The 14,268-nt window shown below is 40.5% G+C and overlaps 1 protein-coding gene across 2 annotated transcripts; it reads right to left on the reverse strand.

Annotated features, from left to right (window-relative positions):
* Positions 1–3,783: 3,783 nt before the first annotated feature.
* On the reverse strand, positions 3,784–11,827 carry LOC127607399 (leucine-rich repeat-containing protein 3-like). Of its 2 annotated transcripts, XM_052075662.1 has the most exons (4): positions 11,207–11,827; positions 8,830–8,926; positions 6,852–6,965; positions 3,784–6,257 (listed from the first exon to the last, which is right to left on the reverse strand). In XM_052075662.1, the coding sequence occupies exons 2-4, from the start codon at positions 8,855–8,857 to the stop codon at positions 5,464–5,466; spliced, it is 936 nt and encodes a 311-aa protein (XP_051931622.1). In that variant the 5' UTR covers positions 8,858–8,926; positions 11,207–11,827; the 3' UTR covers positions 3,784–5,463. The 2 variants fall into 2 exon arrangements, with proteins under 2 accessions (XP_051931622.1, XP_051931623.1); XM_052075663.1 differs by lacking the exon at positions 8,830–8,926.
* Between the last annotated feature and the right edge of the window lie 2,441 nt (positions 11,828–14,268).

Consider the following 14,268-nt stretch of genomic DNA (forward strand, 5'->3'; position numbering starts at 1 on the left):
ATACATCACATTTTCTTTGCTGAGCAGGTGCCTTCCCTAAACGATTTTTTTGACACGCCCAACTCAAACATTGTCTTTTTATTTGTCTTCCAATTGTAAAGCTACCTCACTCAACGGAAAAATCATTACAAAAATTGACTGTTTGTTTACAGCGCCCCCCAAAAAAACGAAAATAAAAGGTGAGAAGCTCATTCCCCTTCCAAGGTGTGACTTGACTTTTTTTTAAAGCTCACGCACATTCGTGAGGTTGTGTATATTTTTTTATTATTAATAGTAATAATAAAATTGATAATAGCATTCGTATATTAATATTATGATCATGACTTGTTTTTTTTTGTTCATGTAAATTGGGAAATAAATGACAAAAACCAAAGTTGACGGCTGATTTTTGTTTTCTGATTGCTCTCAGCCACCCTCCCTCCCCCCCACGATTGAAATATGTCAAATAATTTTTCAGCCAGTGGTGCCTCTGGAAAAAAAAGTCGTTGTGAGTATTTTCTACATGAAACGTGTCCTGTAAATGAAATTGATTCCAGGCTCGTATTCTGTCTTCTTGTATGCCATCATTTAACAAAACAGAAGGATAACAGTAATAAAAGAATAAAAGACACAAGCATTTCTCTCAACAATGTACTTTCTTTCATTTTTATCCTTTATCTTTAAAATCAGCTCAATGCAAAAAAAAAGTTTTTGTGGCATAAAAAAATTAGAGCCAGTGTAAAACCTTTTCATTGGTCACTTCCATTAAAAAAAACTGCGAAAATATTGTCATCATGGTTTTAAATTTTTTATAACAAAACTAACACAAAAGGTCGAGCTGACAAGAAAAAACATCTATGGTAACTTGTGAGAATAAAGTTTTTATACTAAAAATAAAGGAAAATTACGAGAAGAAAAGTCGCCCAAAAACATTTTTTCGGCCATAAACGCTGTCCCACACACGGTGGTTTTTTCCGGTCAAAAACGCCAGAAGATACATGATCGTTTTTTTCGGCCAAAAATGCCGTACTATATATACATGGCCTTTTTTTTTCAGGCAAAAACCATTGACTATACATGGTCATTTTTTCGGCCAAAAACGCCTAACTATACATGGGCGTTTTTTTCGGCCAAAAACGCCTAACTGTACATGGTCGTTTTTTTCGGTCCAAAACGCCTTCCTATGCATGGTCGTTTTTTTCGGCCAAAAACGTCTTCCTATACATTGTTGTTGTTTTTTTTGGTCCAAAATGCCCTACGAAAATGTAGTTGTAATGGTTGTTTTTTTCGGCCAAAAATGCCTTCGTATACATGGTCGTTTTTTTTTCAGCCAAAACGCCTTACGATACAAGGTCGTTTTTTTCCGCCCAAAACGCTTTCCGATACATGATTGTTTTTTTCGGTCCAAGACGCCTTACTATACATGGCCTTTTTTTTCGTACAAAAACGCCTTACTGTACATGGTCGTTGTTTTCCGCCCAAAACGCCTGACTATACATGGTTGTTTTTCTTCGGCCAAAAACGCCTTCTTATACATGGTCGTTTTTTTCGGCCCAAAACGCCTGACTATATATAATTTTCTCCAAAATGGACAGGACGCCTTATGGTGCGGAGCGTCCTTTATATGCGCTGAGTTCCAAGATCTGACTGACAGCCGACACGCTGTTTATAGAGAAAAGGCGGAAGTGACTGTGGCCAGGCATGCGGGAAAGAAGCCGGCCAATCAGGGAAGGGTGGGCGTGTATATATACATATATGGAGAGGGGGGGGGGGGGGAGAGAGAGAGAACAGGCAAGCTAGTCCGCCAATGGGCGTGTAAGTGGACGCTAAAGGGACGCCACAAGCCAGTACCAACACTTGTATTGAGCGTGGCAATGTGCATTGTCGCAAAACAACTCCGGTTTTGGTTTCTAAGAACCCCTGAAAATTCGACAAAGAGACACGCCTACGAAGCTCAGTTCAAACTTAAAGCCACCGGTTATGCTTTTGGCATGCGTGCCCATCTCACAGCAGCGGTGAAAAAAACAAGTCAAGCAAATGAACTCTGAGCTTGCCGTTATTCCCGGAGGGTTGACTAAAGAACTCCAACCGCTGGACATTGGCATCAACCGGGCGTTCAAAGTAAAGTTGCAAACGGCATGGGAACAATGGATGATCGGTGGAAAACACAACTTTACAAAGAGTGAGAGGCAGCGCTTGGCGAGTTACGCCACAATACGCAACAACGAGAGGGAACGCGGCGTTTTTGATGGATTACGGTACTTGCACAATTGTTCAATTCTTTCTACACACACGCGCTGCCACCATGTTTCGCTCTGTTCTTTACTTTCAAATGTGGGAAAGCTTCACACGAGAGAAATGTTGACTTTGCTGTTGCTACTCCTTCTTTCCGCTCGGCAATGCGTAGCAACTCACACTAGCATGTGATGCATTCAATGACAACTGAGATGTGCAGTCCTCTGCTTCTGATGGATTTCTGGGTGATGATTGATCCAAAAACGTGAGAACATTGTACGATGGCTAAATAAAATACACCCGAACTCAGTTCTGCTTTCGTTGCCTTTTTAAAAACGTGATTTTTTCTTATCTATATGTCTTGGCATGCTAACATATGCTTCAAGCTAACGTGTTGGAGTGCGCGCATGCATGCCGTATGTTTAAGCTGGCGTATGTTTTACCACTGTAAAACTGCGGCTATTCGTACGATGCGTCCTGTGTATGTGTAAAATACAGAAATGTCACCCATTAATGAGACTGCGGCCATTAGTACGATGCGTCGAATAGTCGTGAAAATACGGTAGTCATTTTTTTTCGGCCAAAACGGGTTCCTCTACATGGTCGTTTTTTTCTGTCCAAAACGCCTGACTATAAATAGTCGTTTTTTTTCGGCCCAAAACGCCTAACTATACATGGTAGTTTTTTCCCGCCGAAACTGCCTGACTATACATGGTCGGTTTTTTTGGGCCAACATTTCGGGGGTTTTTTCAGATCAAAACACCTTCATTTTCATGGTCGTTTTTTTTCGGCCCAAAAGGCTTTATTACACATGGTCGTTGTTTTTTTCGGCCAAAAACGCCTAACTATACATGGTCGTTTTTTTCGGTCCAAGACTTCTTACTTTTCATGGCGTTTTTTTTTCAGCCAAAAACGCCTTCCTATATGTGGTCGTTTTTTCTGGCCAAAAATGCCTTCCTATACATGGTCGGTTTTTTTTCGGCCCAAAACGCCTTCCTATACATAGTGTTTTTTTTTCAGCCAAAAACGGTTTATTACCATGGTCGTTTTTTTCGGCCAAAAACGCCTGACTACACCTTTTTTTTTCTCAACAATTTTTCAAATCAGTTCAATCAATAAATATATTTTTTAAGTAAAACATAGGGTGGATCTGAAAAGTCAACACACCCCTGTTCAAATATCAAATTTTTGTAACATAAAAAAATGAGACCAATTTTAAAACTTTTACACTGGTAACTTTTGTAAAAAAACACAAAAAAAATATTGTCATCATGGTTTTAAAGTTTTTTATGACAATAAATACACTCCACCAAAAACTGTTACACAAAAGGTCGAACTGACAAAAAAAGCATCAAACCTGTGAGAATAAAGTTTTTATTTAAAAATGAAGTAAAATTAGTTGAAGAAAAGTCGCAGTTTTTGGGATTAGTTTCCCCCGACTATTTATAGTAGATGATGCATTTTGGTGAGCGTGGGTACCACACAATGGCCATGTGTCCCAATACTTTTGTCATCTCAGGTAAAACGCTGTGCTACTACTGTAGCAGGTTACGCCAACACACAACACAGTTTTCCACGTACACATTTATTATGAAGCTCACATAACAATAAGAAACAAATTTTTCGCATCGAATGAAAATAACATTTTTAAAAAATCACGCAACTATTGAAGTCATATAACGGAGTATGTCATACAGATCACATTAAGCAACATTTTGATTTGGTTTTGACAATAGAAAGTACAAACATTATTATGTCACACAAAAGACACAAGACGTGAGAAAAATACATTCATACAAAGAGGCACACTGAAAAACAGTTTTATAAATGTGTTTGATTATTAGTTATTCTGAAAAAAAGGCAAGCAGGCACTTGAGAGAAATTTGAATTTGCGACCAACAGAATGTTGTGTTGGTGTTGCATGGTCAAGAAATAAGAAAAGAGGATTTCAACTCTGAAACCTAGAAAATAAATGCAGTATATGATACTCTAAGACTGAAGTTGTAATCCGATGAGAAAAAAGTTGGAACAAAAAAAAAGAACTTGAGAATTTGAAGCGATTGGGGACATTTCCATGTCAGCCTGAACACAACATTCTCAGAGGCAGACTTTTTTTTCCCCGAACAACTTTAATTTGGCAATGTCACGTTTCCAATGACTTTAAATCATAGTATACATATTGGACACCCCATAAATGTAAACATTTTACAAATGACAAAAATGGACATACTTGATTTTCACAGGACAGCTACGATATAATAATAATATTATAATTATCATATTTTGAACTTTTTTTTAAAGAGAATAACAGCTACCGAGGCCCAACTCTGGCCTACATTTTTGAAATGTTATGATACTCCTGAGGAAAAATCAACAGTTTTCTTGGTCCGGTGCCCTGAAGGGAAAAAAAACCCCTACAACTAATAATAATAAATGTCCATGTAAGCATCAATCACAATCAAATGACAAGCACAGTCCAGATGATGACGACGAGGGTGACGCTCTCCTTTCATCTGAGTCACTTGAACTGAATAAGACATTGAAGAGGGCAGTAGAGGGCATAGTGGTTTCAAATCAAGTGAAAGAGGAGCACAAAGAGAGTAAAAAAAAAAGATTCATACATTTTTCTATACAAGGAACGGCCGCTACATCGAGGTTCATCTTTCGTGTGTGAGGTGATTCGTTTTGAATTGTCTTTTGCTTTTTTTGGGGGGGGGGGGGTAATTTTACATGACTACTTTGAACTTTGAATGCCCCCTGGTGACTTGATGATGTGAAGTGTGCTCTCGCCATCTAGCGGTGGGGGTGTGAAGTGTACTCACATCTGCAATTTGAGCGTGTCTGAAGACAAAAAAAAATTGATTCACACCTCAAGGCACCACTGTACTGAATAGTCGTTTCTGTAACAGCTTTGTAATTGTGGACATGTTAGCGGCATGGTAGTGATCCTTTGCTGATTCTTTTTTTTTTTTGTCCGTTGCTTCTACAGTTAATCATTTAAACTGAATTGCAGTCTGGGTTTTAAAGGCTTTGCCGCCATTTGCGGCATCTAGATGCAATTACAAAATCATTTTAGTGGGTATTTGATCATTCGCTGATGTTTGCAATTTGCAGGAGGGCACAATCGTGGGTGATCAAACTATGTGTGTTTCACAGAAAAACTGTTCTGGCTAAAAAAAGCAAACAGATTAACCGTTTTGCTTGACCAAGAAGCCGTACAGTATTTCAGTAGTCACAGGGGTTAAAAATTCAGAAGCCAGTGCTCAGGGTGTCCGTCTCCGTGGGGGTCTTACGAGGACTCGGTAGGCTCTTCAGGTACTCCAGGTGCCGGCGAGCCTCGGCCTGGTTCTGCCTGACGTAGTAAACCACGTACACGATGACCATGAAGAACCACACGAACATGGTGACCAGCATGGCCACGTCGGTGGTCTTGCGCTGCAAGCTGCAGAAATTCACGCCCGAGTCCAGGAGTCGGACCAGAGGCTGACCAGCGTGCTCGCCCAACACGCCCGGGTCCTCCCAACGGCTGGCCTCACCCAGCCCTCGCACTGAGCTCTCGCAGACGATTCCGTTGACCGTCTCGGCTTCCAGGTTGAGCGCCTCCATGAGTTCTTGGAGCGTACAGTCGCAGTGCCAGGGGTTGTGGTACAGGCGCGTCTTGGCCCGCGTGCCCCCGAACTCGTCGCGGCTGGCCTGCCTCAGCTGATTGTGCGACAGGTCCAGAAGGCGCAACTCAGGACCCAGCCGGCGCAGGGCCCCCGAAGACAGCGAGTCGATGCGGTTGTGTGCCAGGTAGAGGTCCCGCAGATGGGCCAGCTCCACGAAAGCGCTCTCGGGGAGGCTTCGGATATTGTTGCGCTCCAAGTGCAGCGACACCGTGTCCGGCGGGATCCCCACGGGGATCTCTTGGAGGCCGGCGTCCGAGCACAGCACGGTGGCCGTGTCCCAGGCGCAGTGGCAGCCGTCGGGACACTGCGACCGGGCCGAGCTCCAGAGGGAGCAGAAGAATAAGATGCTACACAACCATGGCACCACAACTCTTCCTGAGAGAGAGAGAGAGAGAGAGAGAATTAATTGTAAAAAATACGGTCAAATTTTACTCTCACAAACATCACAACTTTCTCTCTCATATCTATCTAGCTCTACCTGTACCTACCTATACTGCATATGTATGCAAATATTGTGAAATAATGACTTGATCTTTTTGCGCACAGGTGTCAAAGTCACGGCCTGGGGGCCATCTCTGGTCCGCCAAATAATTTTATTTGCCTTTTTTTTTCTGCCCAAAACGCCTTACTATATACATGGCCGTTTTTTTGGCCAAAAACGCCATCCTATACATGGTCTTTTTTTCGGCCAAAAACACCTTACTATATACATGGTCGTTTTTTTTTCCCCGCCCAAAACGTCTTCCTATACATGGTGGTTTTTTCGGCCCAAAACGCCTTCCTATACATGGTCAGTCTTTTTGGTTTCACAAAATTCAGAGTCATAACGGCCCTCCAAGGGAAGCCGTCACTACAATGTGGCCCACGACAAAAATTAGTTTGGCACCCTTGTTTTAGCGGATGCATTTTCTCGCTAATAAGGGTCTGCCAGACGTGTCACCCGCCAGCCAGAGGGACGGACAGACTCACCTGGGGGTTTTCTTGTGTTCGAGGTCTGCTCCATGGTCGCTGTGGCGGAACTGGGCACATGGCCTCGGTGTAGGCCCCCGATACGCACCTCCACTCGGACGTCACCGCCGCCGTCTGACACATTGAGGAGAAAAGGGCTCACTTTGTGGCACAGAACTAACACATGCTTCGAAATGACCTTCTGGAGGCCGCACTATTATTGAGGCGGACAGCAATAAAAGGGCATTCGCTGTGTGTCACTTTCGGAGCAACCCACCTTATTTTCCAGACCGGTTTAATCTTATGACACGCGATTGCTGTGTTTTATTTAAAACTCTGGGCTCTCTGCTGGCCATTTGAGTTTCAACCATTTGAACTGCAAATGGAATGAAACGTCAACTTGTTTTCATTCCTCACTTCAGCCTTTTCACTTTGTCAGTAATCCAAGGCAATCAGTATTACGTGAACCAGCCAAATAATCCGGCAAAATTCCGAATGGCTCGCGCATCAAAACAATTTCAGGAAAATTAAGAATGACTTTGTTGTGTAATTTAAAAAACGATGGTTGGACAGGCAGTCCAGAGACTATTTGTATACATGTCTTTAAGGGCAAGCCCTTGTGTTTTTAAAATTCATCCGTCTATCTATTTTCTAATCTGCTCGTTCTCATGTTTGAAAATTACCATTTTAATAAATATTAAGCACTGAACTAAATCACTAGCGCAATCTATAAAATTACTATCAACAAATCAAATCTTAAATAAATACCAATGACATTTAAGAACAAAATTATTCTAGTGCAAATGGAAGTGCCACACTGAGTGTTTGATCTCTTAAAAGTTTAAAAAAGATATAATTTGAAAAAAAAAAAACTTAAATCAAAAAACAGTCATTCAAGGCTTTTTTGAAATAAAAAGAGAAAATAATTAACCTGCTCAACTCAAAAGTGCCAATTAAAAATAACATTCAGGGTCAAGGTTCCTTCTTCCTTCCATGTCGGGCTTAATTGGCTCTCTTCAATGTGTTGGGGGCATGACATAATTTTTGTAAACTGAATCAAACAGATTGGGGAACTGTTGTTCAAACTGCACGTTTAATTGGCGAATGTAAATCCGCAAACAGGATTCATCCGGGCTCCTTTCCCTGACTGGCTTTTCACGCGGAATAAAAGAATCCTATTACACCCTTATATAGCTCTGTTTATCTTCCCATCATGCCCCAGCCCCTTCATCATATTTCACGGCGGTGCCGCTGCATATTACACATGCGTCGTGAGGATGAAGGTTAGGAAAAAGTGGGTGGGGTTGATGTGTAAGTAAGGCCCGGTGAGCTATTAACAACGAGAACATCAATCCAGCTGGAGTCTCACGACGTCGATAAGAGACACGGCGCCAACAAGGAGGTTAACCTTAGCCAAGGGGGAGCGGCTGCTCTGATCCCTTTTGCACTTTAAACACTAAAATTAAATAAAACGTGTCGAAACGGTGAGTCACACTAAGGAAGGATGGAAGATGACGGGACTGTGCATTTTAAAATTGGAATCTTTTTTTTTTATTCGTGTGAGTGGAGGAAAAACGACTTTTAAAAAATTCCAATATTTTGTATTCAACTTTTGAGTGCAAAGAGTCTATGAAAGGAGAAGTCAAGTCAATTAATACTGCATTTGGGGGATTCGATTTAAGCAGCAAAATCCATTTTAGCTTGATCTGCTAGCTTGATCCACTTGCTGTTGACTGAAAATGACATCAAATAGCCAAAAACAAGGTCTCAAACTCAAGGCCTGGGGGCCAGATCCGGCCCGCCACATCATTTCATGTGGGTCGCGAAAGCAAATCATGTGTCATCGCGTGTTATTAATACTACGATGAGATGATTAAACATTATGGTCTCACTGTCTTTACAGGCCGCCAAGGGAAGACGTAACTCCAAAGTGGCTCACGTCAAAAATGAATGTGACACTCCTGGCCTACAGGCTCAGGTAACTGCAATAATGGCTCACCTCTTTTCTGGCTTTGGTCAAGTGACATTCGCAAGCTGAGCCCTCAGGCACTTTGATGTCATTGTCAGTCGACGGCAAAAGGCAAAATGGCCGCCACCTGAGATGGATGAAAACAGGTGGATTTTTGTGTTTAATTCATTAAAAAAAAAACACAATATTAATCAGAAGACGGTGTTTTGACTTCAAAATTGTTGTAAAGAACATTTTTGACTTGACTTCTCCTTTCACATAGAAATCATTCATCATCTGAACCACCATCCTCATCAGGATCAAATTAAATTCATTTGTTTTAAACTAAAATCACTTCAAAAATCCTACTTTCCAGCTCACAATGATAGATCCAAAATATCATTCAAAGCAAGGCAGAATAAAAATAATTCTGAAGCGTTTTCTATACAGATCTATGGAGTTTAAATATAAAAATGAAAAATAAAAATACAAATATAAGCCAAATAAATGTTGTTTTCATGATCATATATGGAAATATTTTTTTAAATACATTAAAAAATATCACTTTTAGCAGGAGGCGCACTAAAAACTCGAAATACAAATAATGAATAATTTTCACATGCAGTATAATATATATATATATATATATATATATATATATATATATATATATATATATATATATATATATATATATATTCCCTTATATATGGAAATATTTTTAATAGACTTAAAATACATTAAAAATAATACCACTTTTCAAAGGAGGAGCACTAAAAACTCAAAATGTCAATTTAAATCAAAATAAAACTAATGAAGATAAAATTCCACTTTCTCTAATCATGGGCAGACAGAGAATAAAATAATTTCAGGGAGTTATTAAATAAAAACTCATTTCTACTTTGGGATTGAATTGCAGCAAAACAGCAAAAACAGATAAAATCATTTTGGTTCATGAAGAATGACAACACCAAGTATCATTTGTATTCTGCGGCATGGGAATATTGTGGCTCGAACTAAAATTTTAGTCCGGATTTTCATAGTACCAGTAATTACCATTTGCAGCTGCCAAATGTTTCTTGTTGATACATTTTGTTCCCATTCAAAATCTTTTGTCAACGTTGCGGGGAAAGAAGTCCATTGCGAAGGCTTGCTATGGAAGCTTAGTGTAAGACAAAATCACTCCTCGGGCTTTGTCCAAATTCAGAGGCTGCATCCTCCGAAGGCCACATTTTCGGCCGTCTAATGTCACTTTGGGAGGAGTTCGACCGCATGTGATTTCCAAATTCTAGAAAGACAATTTGTAGGTTGGGTCCTTCAATACTTTGTAAGGCTTTTCCTCATGTAGCCTCTGCTGACCACATCCAACCATGGCACATTTGCACAGGCTTAATGTCCTCATGTAAAATTTTAAACCACGTGCGGTCGAGGCATGCCGCAAGAGACATCATGCGGCCAAAAAAATGTGGCTGGGATTTGGAGTGTGTTGAGCCAAAGCACATGAATTGACTTGTGAACCCCTGCTAGCTTAATGCTCACACACAATACAAAACACCATTGACTAGCTAACCAAACCAGCGTCAATGGTGAGCTAGTCATAAACTTATACACAAATTCCATTTTAATACAAGCAATAACATACATACAATAATACAAAGACATATTATTTATCCTTTCTGAAAAAGAGTTTCATGTTCGAACCTGAGTAGTATACGTATCTTTATGTATTTTACTGCCCCCCTGATCGCCAGGGCAGACACACCAGATTGAGCCACATAATATCGAATTACCGCAATGCAAAAATACTTTACTATTAGATTATGTTATTACATTATGTTTGTATAAAACATTACCCAAAATTTCAGAGGCATTTTTTTTGTGTGTGGTACAAGATCGGATTAATGCCATTTTTATCCATCTCAATGGGGTGAGATGATTTAAGATAGCAGCGGAACAAATTAAATTTCAAAGTCAAGGCACCGCTTTGTCTGGTTCTTGTTATGATATGTTGTATGATGTTCTTAACTCATTTCATCTCTGCTACTGCAATCACCTGCTTATGGTTCACCGATAATTCATGAAATAGTGTGAGAACAAAACATCAACATCATCAATTTTACTTCCAATTGAATTGTCTCCAATTTACATATTGGACAAGGAGCATGAAAATCAACGGCAAACCATCATGACCTGCTCTTTGCATGATAATAGAAATGTGGTGTGGGACACAAAGCAGAGACTTGACACATTTACACATTTCCAATTAGTTCTTGGACTACATGGCAGACATGCAAAAAACAACAACAACAACAACAAAACATTCAGCCTATGTACATGATTAGCATTTCAATCACATCAAGCAGTTTAACCGGACCAGTGAAAGCAATTAATGGGATATTGGACAAACTCTATACATGGATAAACTTACGTGTCAATGTGTTCCTCTGAAGTTTGTCGTTAAATTTTCTCAAATCCTTTTAAGGGATATTCAGGTCAACCAAAGCTGATTCAACGTCATTTTCGGTAGTGCGCACAAACAAATATAAATGAATGTTGAGATCTACTCTGCTGTGCCTGTGAGGCGAGCATCAGTGACTGAAGTGAAAGCAAGGGACAGCTTGGAATAAAGAGGAGTGGGCGTGTCCCTGTCTCTCGAACACACACACTTGTTCTCCTCTCCCTTTCTCTCCCGAGGAGCATCTCACGTGTCATCATCCTCGCGTACCCGTCATGTGAATGACTATATTATTTTCTTATTGATTACAGGCGTCATGCGCCCTGAGAAGGGGAGGGATTTCAAGAGGAGTATGAATGCATGAATATTTAAAGGGGACGTGTGTGCGAATGTGAGAAAAGGGGGTTAGGCGATGACACATGCCTGAGCAAGAAATATGAAACGGCACTGTTGCGAAAAGGGTACATGGGATGGTGTTGAAGAAGTCTTTTTTCCTTATATTGTGTCTACATGAATGCATGATGCCTCCTGGTGGCAAAGGCGGGCACACCACAAGGAGCAGCACACTGAAATGGATTGCAGCATCGAATCGTTAAAAAAACGTTTTCATACTTTCAGATTAACTCGTTATTGCTCAGTTTTTTTTAAAATATCAGAATATTGGAGTTATTTTTTTCTCATTACACATTTTAATTTCTTTAATTATTTAGTTATTTGGGCAAGGACATGTGCATTCAAAAGCTTAGGAAATGTTGAAGGTGCCGTTTTCTGTGATGTCTCCTTGAGAAACTTAAAACCTCTATGGCCCCGTCTCTTGCCTCCAATCTAATTTCTAATGATTATTTCTGAACTTATCACGGTGTGGAGAAAAAAAATACCAATCAGAGCCCGTAGAGACAAAATGCATGACTAAGGGATGTGCCAATCATTTGCTTACACAGATCAAAATACAACACCAAATCGGTAACATTTCATTTTTGGCAATACTTGTACTTGTCACGAAGCGAAGTGGTGGTGGACCCCAAAAAGCAGGCAGGACGGAGGAGCAGGGTGTACTTGAAGAAGTGTATTGATAAAACACAGAAAGCTAAATCCTAAACAAACCAAGTCCTCACAACAAAACAAATCCAAAGTACCAAACAAGACCATGACTGAAGCTCAAAAAACTAGAACAGACCATGACAGAAACAAACATGGCAGGACAAGCAAACAAACAACGACCCGACAACGAGTGGTCGGGCAGGAGTCCTTTTATACAACTAATTACATAACGACCAACAGGTGTGCAGCTACAGGTGGCGCCCTACAGTGCCACCTGATGGTCCCAAACCAAAACATGACAGTACAGGTACTCCCTAATAAGTAAGTCACATTAGCAATTTAGATGCCTTGGTGTGGCATTTCTGTCATCAGTAATATTGTTAGATATCTTTCCACCCTAAGCATTAGTCTTGGTATCATTGGCAAATGAATTCACCAAAAGATAAATGGGTGCAGGGTGCCTGTACATATTCTCATTTATCCAGGTCATTTTATTTTCAGGGCATTGATCCAAATGCAACTGGAATGAACCAGAACAGTCCTGTTGCGATCAATTCAATGCCCCGAGAATAGGTGCGGGAAACATGGCTGAACTGGCACCAGTCATTCATTTTGATTTTCTGCTCACGGCAAAAACAAACACTGTGCAGTGTGCACAGTGCACACATTGTATGGAGCAACATGTTGCCTTATATTTGAGCGGCCTGCTCTCATTATGCAAACTGGTAGGTGGTGCCGTACTCCCAAAGGACCTTCAAGGGTTTAGTGGCAACCTCCTCCGTCGGGCTTCCAACTTAGTCAAAAGTGACATTTCCAGGCTTGACAACAATCATGTAAATTGCTGCAAGTGGGAAGCTGCTGATTTTGATGAGTAGAAGGGCGTTTTTTACATTTTATTTTATTTTATTTTATTTTTGGAAGTGAATGCATTTTTCCTGACAGAGACAGAGAGGGACTGGTTTTGCACTCTTTACCCCCAGAACAATGACAAGGGCAAAGAAACCAACTGCACTGCAAAGATGAGATGCAGGAACATCAAGAGTCTGTCTGGAAACATGACGATGAACTTGGTTGACAATGTAGACTCGGCCAAGCGAGAGGCATCATCTGTTTGCCAGCAAATGAAATGAAGCTCACACTCATTTGTCAACAGACGCTGACAGTGGAAAAAAAATATCATCAGCGACAAACGCAGGAAGACAAAGACAACCTCAACACATACACACCACACAATGTGGAGTGATAAAAGAAACGCACTGGAGCATTTCTTGTATATCTCATGGGACTAAATGCACTAACAGCGGGGTCAGCAGGGGGGTTCTGCTCAGCCAGCCGCTCGGTAGCCATTTGGCATGCGGCTCTTTAGCGCAGCCCTAGTGGCTCCCGGAAGCTTTTTCAAAAAAAAAATCAAAATGGAAAAAGATGGTGGAGGAAAATATATTTTTTGCTTAAATATGGTTTATGTAGGAGGAAAAAATGACTTAACGTTTTCCAATGCTGTAAAAATGTGTAGAATACAATTTAAATTTCAACATTTCTGTCAACTAAGATTTGCAACACACGTTTTATGAGCAGAAGCTGTTGCAAAAAAAACAAAACATTTTGGGTTGCCGACCCCTGCCCTAACCCCTACAAAAAAAAATTACCAGTAATGAAAAGAAATAATCTTCCTACATTGACATGAACGGAAATGGTATTAACTAGGGATGGGGAATAAATTGAAATTTAATCGTGATTTGGGTTTTGGCTTCTCACGATATGAAAAACATGAGAGTTAAAGAAAAACGATCAATGTGCCGAACCAATGTCCCGTCCAAGTCTCCGTTTCTCCTAATCCAACTCAGTAATTACTCCCCATGCTACAACAGCACAGTAATTGCTGTGAATTACAATGCGACAGCATGATGGATCCATGTAATAACACCAGAAAGGACCACAAAAAAAAATGTGTGAAATGCAGAGTGACCAGACAAAGAAACAGTCCACCCCAGTGA

Source organism: Hippocampus zosterae, chromosome 9 (genome assembly GCF_025434085.1).
Source record: "Hippocampus zosterae strain Florida chromosome 9, ASM2543408v3, whole genome shotgun sequence".
In the NCBI taxonomy this organism is placed as follows: domain Eukaryota; kingdom Metazoa; phylum Chordata; class Actinopteri; order Syngnathiformes; family Syngnathidae; genus Hippocampus; species Hippocampus zosterae.